At 43.6% G+C, this 19908-nt stretch overlaps 1 protein-coding gene across 1 annotated transcript in view; it reads right to left on the bottom strand.

The window, feature by feature from the left end:
• The window catches only part of Limch1 (LIM and calponin homology domains 1), a 313640-nt gene that overhangs the window by 76578 nt on the left and 217154 nt on the right, over window positions 1-19908 (bottom strand). The window contains exons 4-7 of the mRNA XM_038340732.1: window positions 17580-17686; window positions 12215-12245; window positions 10554-10664; window positions 3679-3874 (exon numbers count right to left, since the gene is read on the bottom strand). Of these exons, the coding sequence (XP_038196660.1) occupies window positions 3679-3874; window positions 10554-10664; window positions 12215-12245; window positions 17580-17686 (445 nt within the window). The remainder of the gene's footprint in view (window positions 1-3678; window positions 3875-10553; window positions 10665-12214; window positions 12246-17579; window positions 17687-19908) is intronic.

A 19908-nucleotide genomic window follows, 5' to 3' on the forward strand; every position in this document is an offset into this window, starting at 1 on the left:
TGTTTCTCCACGTGATAGTAGCCTCTCTTTATAAAGACAGAAACAGGCTCAGAGGGGCCAGGCGGGTTCTCCCCTCCCCATGGCTGATTACTGCGGGCTCAGGGAAACCGGACACCCAACGTTCTGTCCTGTGAGCACACTGTTCTGAGAGAAACATCTTCTTAAAGTGTCCCGAGTAAGGAAATACTCCACTGTGCTGAATCAATGAATTAAAGTAAATGAGTTTTCCATCTACTACGACAGCGTAGTGATGGTTACAGTTGTCTTAGATCCCTCAATCTACACTCTAGGGGCCATAGTTCTGTATACTAGCTAAATATCTTCACAACATACTGGAAGTCTCAAAATATGTTAACATGTAAGCACACCCCTTTCCTCTTGGAATTACTCTCCAGGACTGTCTCAACGGACATTTTAAGGATTGTTGACTCGGGGCTGGAGAGATGGCTCAGAGGTTAAGAGCATTGCCTGCTCTTCCAAAGGTCCTGAGTTCAACTCCCAGCAACCACATGGTGGCTCACAACCATCTGTAATAGGGTCTGGTGCCCTCTTCTGGCCTGCAGGCATACACACAGACAGAATATTGTATACATAATGAACAAATAAATAAATATTTAAAAAAAAAAGGATTGTTGACTTGCAAGTGTCCCAGGGCTTAGCTATAAAGTGGGTAGCTTCAGTGATGTACAGCCAAGATGGCATTCATTTCAGTTCCACCACATGCTAGCTCCGCAACACTGGGCGTTTCAACCCCTGTACCCTACGTTCCCATGGCCGACACAGGGCTGGCACTAGTGCTCGCCTGGGATGTTGTGAGGGTTCAGTAAAATGGCACAGCCGACCTCAGCAAGGCTGGCGTGTTATGCCTGCATAGTAGCAAGGCTAGACCTAAAAGAGATGCTTATCTCGCTTTAGCCGGTGGACATGGAAATTTACTAGGTTGGCTTCTCCTCAAATGTTCAAAGTTAGGAAAACATAACAGAGCACATGGTGCAATATTTTTTTATCAGAGTCTCACCCTACTTTCCCACGTGGCTACCAGCAAGTAGAGCCGTTTGTGTCCCTTATCCTTCTCCACCCCCTCTTCCTTCCACATATTTGCTGCCAGATACCCCCAAATTACAAATACTTTGTAACTTTTTTTTCTAGCACTTCATTTTTCTTACTTGTTATTTCTATTTTGTAACACATCTTTTTGAAAAAATATGGAGATACTGAGTTAATGCAATGAGTCATATTTATGAAATACTACTAATTTTCAAAGCAATATGAATACAAGGTTGCATTTCTTGCTCAATGAAGTTTTTTGAGGGCCTTTACAGGTGATGCCGGTGGAGGCTGAAGGAGGTACTTGGTACCTGGTTGGCAAGACAAGCTGGCTGAAGCAAGCCTCGGTGCTTAGAACTCTCCTATCAGAAAACCATATCCAACTCAGAATCATGGGGCTTCTGAATGTGACTTGTCTCCTTTGAATTGGTCAATAGGTACCCATCCACAATAACAAAGTTGAAGTCTTCCATATGGACCCAATGTAAAGGCAAAGAATTTTATGTTAAAATTGCCCCTGATTCCTGATTGTGGGACAAGAAAATGTTAAGACATACCCCCCCCCAAAAGTCTTTCACTTTCAAATGTGGAACTATTTTAGAACTAGCAATCTTACTGATTAGCATCATTTTAAGGAACATACCAAAAAGAAAGATTAAGACATGTGGTTTTTCTTTTGAGGCTTCACTAGATCTTGATTAGTTTACAGAAAGAGAAGCCTTAAGATATCAGATTAACTGGTGAAACCTGTGGAAGGGCGCACGGTGAGGGGGATGGGTAGGGCTGTATTCATATGATTATTGTCCATTGTTCATCTGATGGAGAAAGCATTTATCCATAGACTCTAGTTTATCAGTCTTAGCTGCTGCAACGAAACTGTGCTTTGGGATATTTTAGCATAATATTACTAATCACTGTCTCAAATGCTTTCAAGATGCGGTTTAAACTCTGAACCCTCAAAGCTGGCGACAGACTAAAGCATCCACAGTTCCAGTTACAGAAAAAAAAAAAGGTGAAAAAGAAGTCATATTTTTTCGAGGTTAAAACAAACAACATGGGTGACATAGTTTGGTTGAGATGGTTTTGGTAAAAGCAAACCCATACTTGGGCTGTATGAAAGCATAATTAGATCACAGACTTGGTATTTTAACTTCTAGTGCTGTGGGTGGTACTTAAGATGTCAAATAAAATTTCAGAAATATTTCTCAAGCAGCTCACAATGTACCATGGAATTCTTTGGGAGTCACACACTATGTGGCCCTGAGGCTAAGCTGTCTGCTGAAAAGTGTACATTCTGACTTTAGAATAGAGACTTTAGATTAAAACCTCTATTGGGTAAGGGAAAGTAGCCTGGGTAAATTAAGGGGACCCACTTGGATCCACACTTCTTGAGGCCGACACAGTTAAACTACCAGACTGACAGTGATTTTCATCATTTAGAAATATTGGGACAAAGGCTGAAACTCCTGAAGACACATCTGTAAAATAAGGATCAGGGGTATCTCCCAGCTCTGTGCAAGGAAAACTAAGATGTGGCCAGACACCAACATCTATGTTGCAGGTTAAATAAGACACTGCCTGCTAAGCGTCTGGTCTAACTTAGAACCTGGACCTGTGAAACACCAAGTATCACGAGGAGTGCATGGCCGAGGGGCTTGGAAAACGGCTCAGTGGCACAGCACGGCACTCATCTAAAAGTCACAAGGCCTGGTGTCAATCGCAAACAAAAAAGCCTACAATAAGAATCTGATGTAACAAGAAAAGAAAAAAGCCACAAAAGAGAATCCTGATCTCAGACCATAGAAGAATATCCCAAAATATAACTATCAACCAAGCAACATATGCAAAAATAGAAACAAAAAAAAATCCCCCACCAGCCTTGCTGTTTTCCTGCAAGTTTACACACGCAGAACCAAGCCAGCTGCCCTCCTTAAAATCCCAGAGGCAGAAGAGAACTAAAGCAAGCAGCCCTTAGTAGCAGCCACTGAACTCCTAGCAGGCTACAGGACAGCACTTCTTTTTCTTTTTCTTTTTTGGTAGCAAAAATAATGATCATTCCATACAAATAATATCAAATTTGCAGGATTTAAATAAAATTCAGCCTTGGGGCCACATGGCAGTCTGGCATTACACTATTCACTCGTGGCTGTTTGCATTGAGCTAGCCCACCAGTCAGACCTGCTAAGCATCAAACTGACTGATAAAAGGGGCACTAATTAAGAGGGGCAGCGCCTCAGCACCCTGTGCTGTAAGTGCACTTCTAGCGTGCCGGGGAGCTGTTCCATTTCCACTTATGCATTTCCCTTCCTTGTACCCACAGTATATAAACTTGAGCACACTTTAAGAGCTAATGGTCTGCACAGCATCTTGATTCCGGCACCAATGATGTAACACATTTTTCCAGCAGAAGATACACTCACTGAGGCAGTGTTCAAATGAACTGCTGGCAGAGCCAACCAAAATTCTGAAAGCCATGAAAAACAACAGCCAAAGACCTTGCCCATCCCTTCCCAGTTTTATAGAATTACCAGGCTCCCGCCAGGTGGATATGGAGACTGCCTTCCCAGCACTCCACTCTCTAACCGTGACCCCGAAACTCCTGTTGCTGATTAATTCCAAGAGCCAACCTACCATCACTGCTTCCCCTGAGAACTACATCTGGTGAAGGTGTCTGCCGGGAGCGGGAGCCGAAAGAATCCAGGCTATCGAAGGAGTCATCTCGGCCGTGGCGAGGAGGAGAGAGGGAGTCGCTGCGTTCAGAGTCCCAGCAGTCGATGTAGCCGCTGTCTCGGATGCTGCGTTTAGGGCTCTCAATGTCATCGGTCTCCTATCCCAAAATAAAACAGAGGAATTTCAGATATGACTGCAGCATACATAGATTATCCGGTTTCCAGTGGTCCACGAAGATACTTGCAATCTGGTGTGGAAAAGTCATAGCAGCTAGCTAACGAGACTAATGAGCATCAACAGGTGATTAGGCAGTTCCTTTCTCTCCTGCATCCTTTCAATTAGAATATCATGCACAACAACAACAACAACAACAACAACAAAAATCCCCAAGTAACTCACACCCCACACACATTTTTAAAGAAGCAGTTACATATAAAGAATCACAAAGTTTGGATTCAGAAGAATGCAATGATCATTGACAATAAGGACAAAACCTTTGACCTGTCTTTCGGAATCCATAACCGCATGTCTGTGGGACGAGCCCCTAGTTCAGCACCACTGCCCAGGGTTACGCTATCTGGCAAAGGCAGGCAGAATCAGGGCTGTAAAATTCTGCAGCAATATGCTTCCATCTCCGGCTACCTTGGAGGGAAATTCCTGCTCTGAAAGCGAGCTGTCTTTCTGAGGCAAAAGTTTAAAAAAAAAAGGCAATGAAAAATATGCAAAATGCTTTTCCTGATGCCTCAGAAGAATCCAGGCATGCTCTCTCTCCCCGCCAGCTCTTGGCGCTGGGGGAGCTGCAGACACTTGTGGCTGACCCACATGTTCGGAGCGGGGAGAACAATGGCTGTCTTTGACAGCCTGTGATTATAAATTCTTCCTAGCACAAGCGGCACATACTAAAACACTGGAACTCCAGCAGCAGAAAGGTCAGTCAAAACCATCCTCACCCTCGTATTATAAGAAAAGCCTTGTTCCCGCCGGTGCCTTCGCATTCATTACAATAGTCCGGGCTGGCGAAAACAAAAATAACTCCCGTCACTCAAAGATAAACCTCCGCTTAATATCCCTGAGACTGTCACTAGAAATCAAGACTGTGGATCACACTGGCAGAGGAGTATGCTCTCACGGACAAAGAGTGGAATGTTGCCCCACAGATTTCCCCGGGATGCACATGGAGGTCCCCGCTGCATTCCCAATTGCAAGGAAAAAAATAATAAATCAGCATTTCTCATGTTTGCAGTTGGAGACGCTGGTCTATCTGAGGTGCCCCTGGGAGCCCATGCCTTTGCAGGAAGCATATTTGCTGTCTGCTTCTAACAATTGGGGAGGGGGCTTCTGAACCATTCTCCACCCTGGGGAGATAGGCACGGGGTGGGGGAGGCTGGGATGGTTGCAATTCACAAAACACACCCAGGTTTCCCATGGGGAGGAAGGAGTGGGCAAGAGGGCAGGGGCGGGGCTGAGAGAAAAACCCTGCAGCCCCTGAAGAATAGGCTGCCAAACACCTGGGTGAGTCTAGCAATACAACACTCTAGGGCAGTGGTTCTCAGCCTTCCTAATGCTGCGACCCTTTAAAACCGTTCCTCATGTTGTGGTGACCCCCAACCACAAAATTATTTTGTTGCTACTTACTTCATAGCTGTAATTTTGCTCCTGTCATGAATTGTAATGTAAACCCCTGACATGCAGGACATCTGATAGGTGACCCCTGAGTAACAGTCGTTCAACCCCCTTAAGACCCATAGGTTGAGAACCACTGCTCTAGGGGAAGGCAGAAATGCCAGTTATGGAAATTAAGGTTAATTACTTGCAGGTCAAAAGTTAACATGAATTTGGAACAAAATCCAGGCCTGAGAAGTTGAAAAAAGAGCTCATGACTCACTGAAAAATACAGACCTGAACTAGACAAAGAGGTTCAAATTTAGCTTCCTTGGAGATACAAGTTATTTTTGTAAATTACTCATCAGCCAAATGACTAAAATATTAAGTTTACTTTTATTGAACATATGTCCGGGTCATGCTTTTTGCATATCATGTTATTTACCCCTATAACCAGTCAATATGGTAGCTAATAACATCCTTATTTTATAGAAGAGAAAAACGGGAATCGGGGAGTTACTTTAACTTAACCCACAAAGTTAAGAAGTAAATACTTAAAAATAAAACCTAAAACTATTCATCTCTGGGGGTTGGCAAGATGGCTCAAGACTGGATGTTGCCTGCACCCTTGCACGGTGAGTGCTGCCACTCTGGGTTATGTCTCCTAGATAATGCTGCTTATGACCATATGGCTGGGTCTAAATCTTGCTAGCTGTGTGATATGAGGCAACTCGTGTCACCTCATGGGTCTTCATCTATACAGTGACACCCATCCAACAGTGCTTCTGGGACTATTAAACATGTAATATGTGGAAAGTATTCAGAACAGGGGATGAAGCAGAATAACAACTCTAAAAAGCATCAGCAATGGTTTTAACTACTATTTCTTCAATGAGGCATATACATTCTAATATAGAAATTACCTAATATTTATACACTGGTGTCAAAGGCAACACTTTCCACATTGATCTGTTCTTTTTCTACTTAGGTCTCGATGACTGGGAGAAACAGACTCTCAGGGGGTGGGGCCACTAGTTGCAGCTAGCAGTGACATGCTTACAGGCTGCTTGGGGCAACAGGACAAAACTGAATTTTCCAGAAGATAATATCAGAAAGGTTTTCCACGAAGCCTGGGTCTTCCCCACACCTCCAACTGCAGGAGAAGATTCAGGAAGAAAGAGGGTCAGTGTGCTTGTTCCTGGAGCCTCAGAAGCTTTCTCCCTGGTGCTCATGGGAAAGAAAAACAAAAAGGTTGCCATGTTCACGACTATGTAGTAAGCCAAGATGAGTCTCCGGTGGGGAAATAAATGGCATGGACAATCTGAGAAGTGGAAAACAGGTCACTGTGGCCATCCCTGGCCATGTTGGCCTCCCAGGAATGCCACAGGTAAAGCAAGGGGCTGACTTGTTAGCCAGAAATAAAAGATGTGGCCATCCACTGGACTTCCAGTTTTACTGGTTTCAAACAAGTCACCACCCCCTTTTTTGGTGGGGGGGGGTTGCTATAAAGTGAGGCTTTGGGAGAGGGTAGAAAATATAAACCAGCAAAGAGAGGTATGCTTATGTCGTTAAGGGGTCTAATTGCATTGTCTGTACCTTTCACCTTGGAGCACAGCACCTTCTGTCTTCTACAGAGTACAACCCACTGTACCAACTGCTCGCTGTTCTGGTGAAAGAGGGTTCGGAAAGGGAACGGGCACCGCTAGCCTCTACAAACTCCAAACTTATTTCACGAATCCCCCTTTCTTCCTAGTCCCTCGGTGAGTGTTAATGAGAGCCAGCAAGGGTCTGCGGATGACTGACAGCATCTAAGACACTCCAGATGCCTTCTCCGGAGAGCCAACATTTTTCTGCTTGCTGTGTGATTTACGGGGTGGCTGAGTGCTGCTCAAACATGTCTGGGGTTTAGCTTCTCCAACACGACTGCCCATGCCTCGCTCCTCACAGTTAGGGAAGCGATTCATTCCACTGATATTGCCTTCTAGGAAGCATTCTATCCCCCAGAGACACAGCATCATAAAAATAAATCAGTACACACCATGTTTGTAGGACTCTCATGCTCTGATTGGAGAGACCACAGATAAACAGAAAAAAAAGGTGAGTAGATACAAAATTGGGGGATGAGTTGGATAGTAGTGGCTCTTTTGTGCACTTGTTTGCTTGTCACCCCCTTTTATCCCTTCCTTCTTTTGATGGCCCCACCTCTTAGATCAGGAGGGGTGGGCCAGTCATACCACTCCATGCCACCTCTGGTCATAATTACTAGTGGAACAGGATTATCATTCCTTGGAATTCCTCTGGGTCTAGAGGACATACTCCCTTACCTTTCCTAGAAGCATCTTCCCTGGAGATGCTATTAGCTGCATCCCTTTATGAGGGCTGTCTTGCTTACAGGAAGGAGAATGAATACCAGAAGAGATGGGGAATGGTGAGTGAAGGCCATGGAGAAATAACCTGCATTGTTCACAACACTGAGAACACCAAGCCCCCTTACAACTCAGGACTCCTGCTAAGAATAAGTACCCTGTAGTTACTTGTGTGATATTTTGATTGTGTTCTGAGAAATTATACATATTATATATAATATATATGATGTATGTATGTATGTATGTACGTATATACGTATGTATGTATGCATTCCCTCGAGACAGGGTTTCTCTGTGAAACACTCCTGCTGTCCTGGAACTCACACTGTAGACCAGGCTGGCCTGGAACTCACTCTATAGACCAGGCTGGCCTGGAACTCAGAGACCCACCTGCCTTTACCTCCTGAGTGCTGGGATTAAAGGTGTGAGCCACCACCACCCAGCATATATTTATTTTTTTATAGCCAATTAATAAAAAATCTTTATAAAGCCTTTCTTTTCCAAATCTCTTCTTGCAGATGGGTATGAATTTATGACCGAGTTCAAATCAATGAGATGTGAGTTGCGAGTTATTGTCACAGACTAGAACAGAATGCCACAGACTAGGTCATTGAAAAAGAATCTGCATATCAAAGCTCTAAAGTCCCCTAAGCCAGATGTTAAGGTGCTGGCATGGAAAAAGACCTTTAAACACAACAGAAGACATTCTCTACCTAGAGAATGCATGTGCCATGGACAGTTTGCCTTGATAACACAGCTGGGATAACAAACCCATTCTCGCAACTGCAGCATCAATTCATTTGTGAGACTGTACTCCCTACGGCCAAATAGCCTTGAAAATATAACTCCTGTAACCACCACTGCAGTTAAATTTCAGCATGAGTTTTATGGGGGACATTCAAACCACAGCAGGATATAGTGTGTAATTTTCTAAAGGCGTGCTCAAAGGTTAGCCCTCTTTTCTGTTCTTCTTTTGCCCTGACTTGAATGTGGACATGATGCTAGTTTGAGCCAGCAGGGAAGAAGCCATGGGCTAAGGATGATGGCACACGGGACAGAAGGGTCTGGGCGTTCTGGCATTGCCCAGGTGTAGAACTTCCACACTCGCTCTGGACTGCTTGCTCACGCCCAAATCCCACTTACATGAGAAGAAATAAAGTATTTTTCAGCTACTATTCAGTTTTTACATTTTGCATTTGAACCAATCATAAGTGAGAACATGGAAGAATATAGACCATAGGTAAGTATCTTTTAGGTCATCTGTTTTAGGTCATAGTGCTATGAACTGTAATATCTGATACGCAAGAGACCTGGTATGTGACCCTGTGGAAGGGTCGTGACCCACAGATTGAGAACCACCGCTTTAAGGAGCGAAGACCAATTTATTAGAAAGTTGGAACAGATTCTTGCTTTCAGAATTAAAATCATGAAGTTCTGAATATCCAAAAAACTTTTTATTGCCTCTCTCTCTCATCTCTCACTCTCTCTCTGTCTCTCTGTCTCTCTCTCTCTCTCTCTCTCTCTCTCTCTCGTGTGTGTGTGTGTGTCTGTGTGTGTGTGTGTGTGTGTGTGTGTGCGCGCGCGTGTGTCTGTGTGTTATGTGGACATCTACATGTGAACGTTGAGGAAAACTCGTGTGAGTCAGTTCCACCATGTGGGTCTCAGGGTCTCAGGTGGGTCTCCTTCCACCATGTGGGTCTCAGGGATGGAAGTCAGGTTATAAGGCTTGGTGGCAGCATCTTTACCCATGAGTCAACTTGCTGTCCCTTTGAATATCTTTCAGTGAGTCTCATTAGTGGATTTATTTTTGTATGGTAGAAAAGCAAGGAAGAGCTGGCCTCAATTATTTGTGCTCTGAGATGGCCCTGACCGAAATACAAGGGTGATAACTGCAGGTGAGCCTTCCTGCTTACACAGGCTGCTCAGTGGGGATTCTCCCGTCCGATACTAGGAACCAATATTTTATATAAATTAACTATATTGCTGAGCCTTTAAAAGGCTCCATAAAAGCATCCCACTATTTAACAAATTCTTACCTTCTGCCAATCTTTCCCATGAGCAAACAAACCAAGCTTTTAATGACATGCCATCAAATAGTTTAATAAACACATCAAGCTCTAAAACCATTTTCTGAGTGTCCAGATCACTCAGCGACAATGGGCATCAGACACACACAATAAAAGGAATACTTCTAGCTTCTCAGAGCCCATCTAGGATGGTAGCTGGGGCAAAGACATGGCTGGCATCACCTCGCCCACATCAAGGGCCTACATCAAGCGCCATGACCTTTAGGCTCAAAGTGCAGGGCAAGCGTTTGTTTTTGTATAATGCCACATTGTTTAATTCGGGCATCACTCCTCCAAATGCATGAGCTCCATGGTGTACCAGGTCATACACCAACACACCAAACTCACTCTTTTGTAACTACAATTGCAGCTGGCTGAGATTTTCCATTCACTAATGAGTGTGACATATAAAACTTCAAGTGAGACGAGTCTCAGGGAGCAAATAGCTCTGAGTAAGACACAGGGCCCTTTTCTTGAGTACCTACCTTGAATCAGAACAGTTCTACCATGCAAAGCTATAATTATTTTTATTTTAGTAAAGAATTTTTTATTCTATGTGTACGAGTATTTCTCTGCACGTATGCCCACAGGGGTCAGATGGCATCATATCCTCTGGAACTGGAGTTACTTAAGGTTGTGGGCTACCATGTGGCTACTGGGAACTGAACCCAGGTTCTTTGGAAGAGTATCAAATGCTCTTCCCCACTGAGCATTCTAGTTCCAGAACTGTGATAATCTTAAAAACGTGTTGGTTTCCCACTCTGTCCAACCCTCGGGGGATGAAGAAGAAAAGCCAAGTCACCTTTCGCATCTGAGCCAACAGTCCTTCGAACTCCTTCAGGTTCAGTGTGGTTCCGCTGAAGGACGCACAGCTGTTTGCAGCTTTCCCCAGCCAATAAATGGTCACTAACACCTGCGGAACAAAACAATGCATACGAGTGGCAGGATTTGTCCCCAAGAATGATATTTCCACTTGGGGATCAGTAACACTCCGGGAACGGCAAAGCAGGAAGGAACAGCTCAGCGACACTGACTCGTGGAAACCAGTGCAGGCTGCATCCATTAATTTGAGATCACAGTAATGGGAACCCAGAGCTGTCTCAGCTGACCCAGACACACGGTCCAGTCAAGTCAGTCTCCAGCTAGGCAGGAGGAGGTTGTGAGAAAGTGATCTCTTGAGTGAGCAAGGAGGGAAAATAAATCCTCCAAAATGACATCCTCGTCAGTCAGCATTTTCCCACAAGCTCTTTGCAGTCTTTACCCAGACGAGCAATGCAGGAGCCTGTCAGCTCCATTTGAGACGGGTGCTTTCGGAGCCCCTCCTTTACACTCGTGTGCACGGAGAACCTGATGGAATGGATGGCAAAATCCCGAAGGAGCGGTAAAGGTTACTGAGTGTCCCACCGCACAGGATCCACAGGGTACATCTAAGGGAAGTCAGCAAGGCCCAGAGAGTGGGGCCTGCAGGTCTCTCGCATCAAGAGCACGGCCACATCCTCATTCAGCTGAGATGGGAAAATTTTAGCTTTGACACAGGTTGCTATCAATTAACCAAACTTGAACGCTGAAGAATGTTCATGAATATCCAGTGGTCTGAGGTTACTGTCCTACATTAGTTTTGTGCCGTCTCTCCAAAGAACTGTTCACAAAAGCACAAATGTTTTTGACTTTGAGTTGGGGGTGGGGGAGAAGGAAAGAAAAGAAAAGAAAAGAAAAGAAAAGAAAAGAAAAGAAAAGAAGAGAAAAACACACGGGTTGGCTAACGATGGGCTCCTTAGCTGAATTATAGGGATCCGAAGCCCACGCAAAAGCTTAGACTTTAAGTTCATGTTCTGTCTCTCTGCTTCATCTATGCTGGGAAGGACTTATTGCCCCACCTTCCACACTGTGGGTCTGGATAATGGGACGCAGGCATACGGGTCCAGCTGGCCACGGCCCAAAGTGGAGCTGTGTGTAAGAGTACTATGCTGTGGTGAGTTTTCTACCTCTGCGGGAAACTCTTACATCATGAATCCTTCAAAACTTCCAGAAGGGCTTTTATTAACTGAGTTCTTACAAATAAATTCCCAGAGAACAGACAATCCCAAATGTAAGGACATTAACTAGAACCATAACATAGCTAACGTGTGCTGACTGCGATCCCATCTGGGCCGCAAATGGAAATGGCTAATGTCAATGTTGAAACCGATCATTGTGTGTTTTAAGAAAATGAACCCGCACACAGAATACAAGCTTTTGTTTGTTTATTTCTAGACTGAATTCTGATTAGAGTAAAACCTCCAAATCTACTATTTTTAGTTCTAGCATAGCTATTAACTATTCTATAGGAGATGCATTTACTTTTTTCTAAGAAAGAATCTTTCTAATAAGGCCTATCAGATGCATTGAATTTAGCTAAATGTCAACCTTGGACCAATTAAAGCCAAAGTATACAAACTTGGAGAGAGACATTAAAACACTTACGTTTTTCAGCTTCCGGCTATAATCAAGGTTCCTAGGTCAGGAAAGGAAAACAAAACATTATTAGAATAGCAGTTTCTTCAGTGTGGTCTTTCCTTAAATACCTCTAAGACACACTTGTAAAAAAACACATAAAACAAAATCAGAAGAATATTGCTGGCTTTTAAAGGCCTATGGCTGAGGTTTCAGTGTAGGAGAAAATTGCTGAGGGAAAACAACCAACCAACCAATCAAACAAACAAAATACGAGGACCAAGTAGGACTGAAGTTTTGCAGGATGCCAGAAATGCTTTTTTAACGAATGAAATTGAGAATTCCACTTAAAGTTGGGACTAATTTATATTTGAATTTACAAAGCTTGACTGTTGGTGATTCTGTCTTGAAGGAGATTTGATAACATTTCCCAAGTCGTCTTCTATTTGCAAGTACATTTAATAAAGGTCTGAAAACTTAGTGAACTTGACCTGAAAATACACATATAAGAAGAAGCAGTACTATCCAAGTAGCTTTCCTCCCACCCCCATTACAAGCTAGAATAAAAAAGTTGGCCCATAAACAGGAAAATATGCATGCTATTTTCAAATGTATGCACATGTGTTCAAAAAAGACACATCATGTTTATTCCCTAACTAAAGCCCACCAAAGCTCTATTCATGGAACATCAAAATGAACACATGCACAAGTAAGTACTAGGAAAAGGAAGGCTGGATTTCTTTTCTCTGGTCACTTTGGTGAGTATGGGAAGGAGAAATTCCGCTGTGTAAACTAGCCAAGAACACTTCAAAGCATTTAGATCATGATTACTTACTTCTAGTGGCGACTCTAACAAACATGCGTGATGAGCAGCGGGCAGGTTTGAGCTGACTGATATCGGAAGGACTAGCAAACACCAGCCCTGCTCTGTGGGGGGCAACACAGGGTCCGGGGTATCAGGTAAGACAAGAATCCATCCAATCTGCATTTTATCAAGGAAATGGTTTTATATTTTCGAGTCTAATGCTATTCTCGGCCTAAACATCTATGAAGATGTTTTTCCATTTAACAATAGAAAGATGAAAAAAAAATCCAAGGAAGACATAAAATATCTTAGACAACCAAGAAAAGAGAAAATGACCCTTTCCCTGCATTGACAATAAAAGGCCAGCGACAGAAATTGTGACTGGGTGGTAAAAAAAAATTATACGCGGCACACAGTAGGACCTCACAAAATATCTGTCGAGGGATCTCCTCATCACCGCCAACTACTTGGAAACACCTCCCAGTTTTTAGAGAGACTTCCTGCCCCAGGAGCCGTCCACAGCCTCTCTACAGTTCTGTGAGACCATGCTGATTCCCTGGAAGGTCTGCACCGGGTGCCCCTCTGCGTCTTTTATTTCCATCAAACTTGTCTGGCATTCATTATAGTTAGAGTTCATGCAATTACACAGTCGGTAATGTAATAATTTGCAGGTTTTTCCTCTTAAATATTTTTTCTTTATTGTCTTCTCAGGTTACCTTTGGATAGAAAAGGTAAGAAAAGTTACCTGTACTTAAAACCAGAGTGCTTTTTTTTTTTTAAATTAAAAAAAATACAAATATCCTCCATGGGATCCATCCCTCGTTGTGTATCTCCTTGCTGATGCTACTAATTCTTGTCAAAATGATGCTCTCCCTCTAAGCGGTTAGCTGCTCAACTCTCAGAAGGGAAACTAGAGAATTGCAATGGTGGTACTTGGATCTATCTGAGCTACAATATCAACACTTTAAAAACTAGTTCCCAACAAATAGTGCCAAAAAGCAGAATCACCCATGCAAACATTGCAAAGCGAATAGTTATTCCACGGTCCTCTGCTGCGCTCCTGCTCACCCCAGAAGCAATGCCTCTCTAAGCTCCACAAATTAATTTGCAACATAATTTTCGTATAAATTCTTTATGATTTCTAATTACCAATCTAGTGAGACCATCTTTCTATGCAATGATTCCAAGCTCAGCATCCCCACTGCTTGTGATGAGCGCTCTCGCCACACAGGTGCTTAATTTAAGTACAGCCCTCCAGCCTCACTGGGTCCTTTCCTCCTAAGCATCAACGGCTTCTTCTTCCTTGACCCAGATACCCAGCAAACCTTCCCGTGGCCGATGCTTGCTTCTCATTCTTGTCGCTGTCTGTGTCCTCAGCTGAAGGGTCACCCTCTCAGATGGCCTATCCCTGACCCCCTCCAGATGGGCGCTGCCTTTCCTGCCTCGCTATTTCATGCTCTTTACAGTGTTCTCGCTCCCCACAATTATTCTCTTTCTTTCTCAACATATTTCTAAGTTATTGCCACCACAGTGTAAATTCACTATGAACAGAGGACCCCCGGCCGTCTTGTTTGCGCATTTTCCTCAGGGAGGGAAAGTATCTCACACGCAGCAGCTACTGAGCGGCTCATTGGTTCAGTGCATGAATGAAGGCAAAGAGGGTAAGTGGAGGTGATGGAAAAGCAGGGTTTAAAGATCACAGTGCACAAGGGGAGGACATCTTTAAAAGGAAAGAGACGGAGAAGAAATGCAAAGGGGGAGGCAGATGAGAAGAAAGGATGAAGACGGGAAGGGAGGTGGGAGGCAGAGGAAGGAGAGGACAGAAAAAAAGGAAAGCTCAAAAGGGCAAGAAAAGATGAAGATGCTGCCATAACACAGGGACTGTGACCACTTGTGACTGGCCTAAGTGACTTTCTCCTAGCCGGTTGCTTCCAGAGTCTCTTAGTTAATATATCCCTTGATTGCCTTCTTCCCCCAGGTCTGCAATGACCAAGCCACATCCGGAACTACTGGATCCAGTCCTGCCCTGTAGATGGGATCGCAGCGCTTAGCCATAGGTCTAAGCAGCTCCAGACCGGGAGTTCCACCCAGATTTCTGATCCCCCATTGTCATAGATGAGCAATGATCTGGGTTTCTGTTTTAGTTTCTGAAACCAACAGGCCTCAAAATTCTTCTGCTCTGGTAATTTATTGTTTAAAGGTGGCCAAAATTTAAGAATTAAAAAAAGGATCTAGAGTAATCCACCAGAGTAAGTTTGCCTTCACACTCTGAGCAATGTGTGTGTGGCTGTTATTAATACCTATGGTGCTGCACAGTGTGTGTTGTGTGACTGTCATTAGTACCTATGGTGCTGCACAGTGTGTGTGTGTGTGTGTGTCTGTCATTAGTACCTATGGTGCTGCACAGTGTGTGTGTGAGTGTGTGTGTGTGTGTGTGTGTGTGACTGTCATTAGTACTTATGGTGCTGCATAGTGTGTGTGTGTGACTGTCATTAGTACCTATGGTGCTGCACAGTGTGTGTGTGTGTGTGTGTGACTATTACTATTACCTATGGTGTTGCACAGTATGTGTGTGTGTGACTATTATTAGTACCTAGGGTTCTGCACAGTATGTGTGTGTTATTAGTACCTATGGTGCTGCACAGTGTGTATGTGACTGTTATTAGTACCTATGGTGCTGCACAGTGTGTGTGTGTGTGTGTGTGTGTCTGTCATTAGTACCTATGGTGCTGCACAGTGTGTGTGTGAGTGTGTGTGTGTGTGTGTGTGTGTGTGTGTGTGTGTCTGTCATTAGTACCTATGGTGCTGCACAGTTGCTGTTGTTTCTGGTCACTTGCCATGCAGGTGACACTAGAAATACGAGATGAGGCAGAACTTAAGTGATTTCCCAACGTGAAGCAGAACTTAGCAGAGGCCGGATTTAGGCTCAGTAACAAATGGAGCGTGTGATTTTTACAGCGAGGCCTATGGAGGATTCTACAGTGAAGTATTACACCTTTGGTTTGCTTTTTTCACCTAACATCCACTTTCCGTGAGAAATACTGAAGAATGGCACGTGAAAAACGCAGAAGTAACTTTGGATCATCAATCATGGCTGACTCTCCTTGTTCCCAAGTCATGAATCATCAAATCCACTGTAAACTTCCCAACTTCAACTCATTCAGTAGTTTCAAGTCTCCCATCATCATAATTGTGAAATCAAGGTCGGAGAAGAGAACAAAAAGAACAATTCTAAATAGTGACTGCTTTCCTTTTTGTGTTCTTCCATGACTAAATGGCACTGTCTCAATTATCAAATCTCAGATCCTCTCGACTTAACTCAGATTATTGACTTTTGTTGCTACTGCTATTGTCTGCAACACTTCGCCCTTACGGAGCCCTCGTTTGTTCAGTGCATGCATTACATAAACCAGGCTGGCCTTAGTCCTGTAGAGATTCTCCTGCCTCTGCTTCCTAAGTGCTAAGTTTACAGACTATGGCACCTACCTTACTTTTAGATATTATTCAAAAGATTTTTTAAAATTTTATGTATATGTGTATATCAGTGTATGGGTATATATATGCATATGTGTATATCAGTGTATGGGTATGTATATGTATATGTGTATATCAGTGTATGGGTATATATATGCATATGTGTATATCAGTGTATGGGTATGTATATGTATATGTTTATATCAGTGTATAGGTATGTATATGTGCATATCAGTATATGGGAATGTGCACATGAATGCAGGTGCCCATGGAGGCTAGAAGAGAGAGCCTGATGCTCTGGAGCTGGAGTGCTTGGAGGTTGTAAGTTGCCCAGCATGGGTGCTGGGAATTAAACCAGGATCCTCTGCAACAGTGTTACCCACTCTTAACCACTGTGCCATCTCTCTGGCCCCAGGAGAGAACCCAGCTTATTGTTCAACTATACTCATGCTCCACACTCTTTGAATAAAACGACAACTGCTTTCTATGACATGGCAGGCTCTGAAGAAGCCCTGAACCACTGGAAATTTATTTTTGCCACCTCCTAGGATGGATCTTCTTACTCTGCTCATGAGCTGTCTCTTTATATGGAAACTCATCCTATTGCAAGAATTCTTTGCCCCCAAATGTGGTTCACTAAATAGATGCTGGTAGAAATGGCCGAAAGGCCAATGATTCATCTCTGAAAAGCTTACTCTCTGTCACAGATGGGAAAATCTCACCCCTACCACCATCAACAGTGGTCAATCTGTTTGAGTGCCGTCTGCCAAGGGCCTATTCACCTGTCCCACTGCAGCCAATGAAAGGGGTGCTGCTTAAGGCCCATAGATTTTGTGCATATTTCGCTGTAGCCTCGCTTCTAAGCTCTACTTAACATCTTCTCTTCTTCAAAATTCTGCTTCTATATTCACTTGAAAAACTACATTAGCTCAGAATCAGAGCTCCACACAGAGGAGGAGACGCTGTGTCCTGTTGCGAAAGCCTGACTGTTGCTTGTGCATTTTTATTTTATTAGGTATGTGTAATCTTCTACCTCTTAGCACTTACAACATCCTCTTGAAACTGCGTATCCAAACATCCAAGGTTTCCTTTAAACATAAATCAGGCATTACTCACTTGACAGTGGCCCTGTTGGACGTATCCTGGAGGTCACTTGGGTCAAAGAGTTGAGATTCTTTAAGGCCGAGCTCTTTGCAGCCTCTTAAGAATAAGATGGTATTGTCCTGGAAGGAAGAGAAGAAGCCCAGGTGTTAATTTAGATCATCTTTGCGATAGTCCCACTTCATGATAGTCCAAATTACTGTCAAGATGCCAGCCATCATGGCTGCTAAAGTCACATCGAATTGTGGTGTGTCACACAACAAAATTGTAACTAGGAAACACCAGAATAAACAGGCACTTCAGATTTCCAAAGTCCTAGCCATGCCAAATTTAATTTTTTCCCCTTAGCTTGACACATTTGTAAACAACTGCGAGTCAAATGCTGCTACAAAGAGAATTTACCAGTTTTTTTTTTTTTAAAGAAACAGTACTCAAGAGAGTCAGGTATTTTCCATTGCTCCTAAATCGTTTCCCCATGCCTTATTGCTTAGAACTTGGTATCAATAGACGCTTTAAAAATAGAATTAGAGCAGGGGTAATGGCTTAGATGTTGGGTGTTTGCTGAGCAAGCATGAGGACCTCAGTTCAGATCCCCAGTGCCCAAGGAAAAACCAGCCACGATAGCATATGCCTGAAATCCAAGTGCTTACTGGTGAGTTCCAGGTTCAAGGGAGATCTTGTCTCCAATAATAATAATAATAATAATAATAATAATAATAATAATAATAAAAGGAGGAGGAGGAAGAGGAAGAAGAGGAGGAGGAGAAGGAGGAGTAGGAAGAGGAGGAGGAGGAGGAGGAGGAAGAAGAGGAGGAGGAGGAGGAGGAGGAGGACAGCTGTGTTGGTTTGAATGAGAACGGTTCCCATAGGCTCATATATTTGCAAGGTTGGTCCCCAGTAGTGGAAGTGTTTGAGAAGGAGTAGGAGGTGTGGCCTTGTTGCAAGCAGTGTGTCACTGGGGCTGGGCTGTGAGGCTCTAAAGACTCCCATCATTCCCAGTGTGCTTTCTCTGCCTCCTGATTACGGTCAGGATGTGAGCTCTCACTTGTCCCTGCTGCCTTGTCTCTGCACTGCCCTCATGGACTCTAACCTTTGGAAACCATAAGCCCAACTAACACTTTCTATTATACATTTTGTTGGCCTTGGCATTTTATAACAATAAAAAAGTAACTAATAAACATTGATAGAGGAAGATGCATAACATTGACCTCTGGCCTCCACAAACGTGTACACATGTGAACTTGCAACTGCATGCATACATGTGCACACAAACATGCAGCACACACATAAAATAGGACATTGTAATAATAGATGATTTGAAAATAATAAACGATTTTGTTGCCTAAGGTGTTCTCGTCTTTGTTTTTCTTATTAATTGACTTAAATATGTCATTTTTCAGTTTTTATACTCTTCATACATTCATTATGGGCTTTGGCTAAAAATATATTTTTAATGGAATGTAAGATGAATTAAAAGATAAAAGCAATCTAGTCCCATCTTTCATGTCACATGACTCCATTGCCCTCTCTGAGTGTGTGGGAAAAGAAAGGAACAGCACATAGAGGGAGTGTGGGAGAAGAGCAGAGCCCAAGATACAGTGCTATACATAAAGATGTTATGATGAACCCCACTACTTTGTTAAAAATTAATTTAAAAAAGAAATCTAGACTTGATTGTGAAGGAAACCGAGAGCAAGGAAAACTTGTGAAAACAATTCAAAGACTCTCGTCATTCCCTGGCAGGCACAGGTTTACTGTGCACCTGCAGAGGAACAGGACTGCCTGACAATTCCGCTCTCAGCGAAGGAGGCTCCAGCTGGGCTGTGCATCTATGAGAGGTCGGAGGAGTAATTGAATGGCTCTGAAAGGGAATGCAAATTGTGGGTCGCCCTCTGAAGACCCTGGGACAACTAACTGACCAACAGATTTACTCCTACGAATCTCTAATTGTCCTCTTCTCAAGAGACTTCAAAAGGCACGATCAGCTCCATCAATCTGTAAAACCTTACAGGACAAGGAGTATCAGTTCCAGGAGCCACATCAACGAGAAACCCTCTGAGTGCTGACAGAAACTGCCGTGTGAACAACTCAACTCAAGGTGGGGATTACCCAGTTCATCCCAGACAATTCAAAGGGATCAGCAAAGATGGGATTTTTGATTACCCAGGGTGTAGGCAGGACTCTCAGGCCCCCAAGAGTCCCGCCTCCAGACGGACACACCAGCGGCAATCTCCCCTTGAGAACAAGTGAAAGCCACGACAGTGATCAGGTTATGGCAATAACAACCGCCTCGAAGTTAACTGATAGGAAGATTACCTGATTGGCACTGAGGTAATTAGGGAGC

The sequence above is a fragment of the Arvicola amphibius genome, chromosome 1 (genome assembly GCF_903992535.2).
Source record: "Arvicola amphibius chromosome 1, mArvAmp1.2, whole genome shotgun sequence".
Lineage (NCBI taxonomy): Eukaryota > Metazoa > Chordata > Mammalia > Rodentia > Cricetidae > Arvicola > Arvicola amphibius.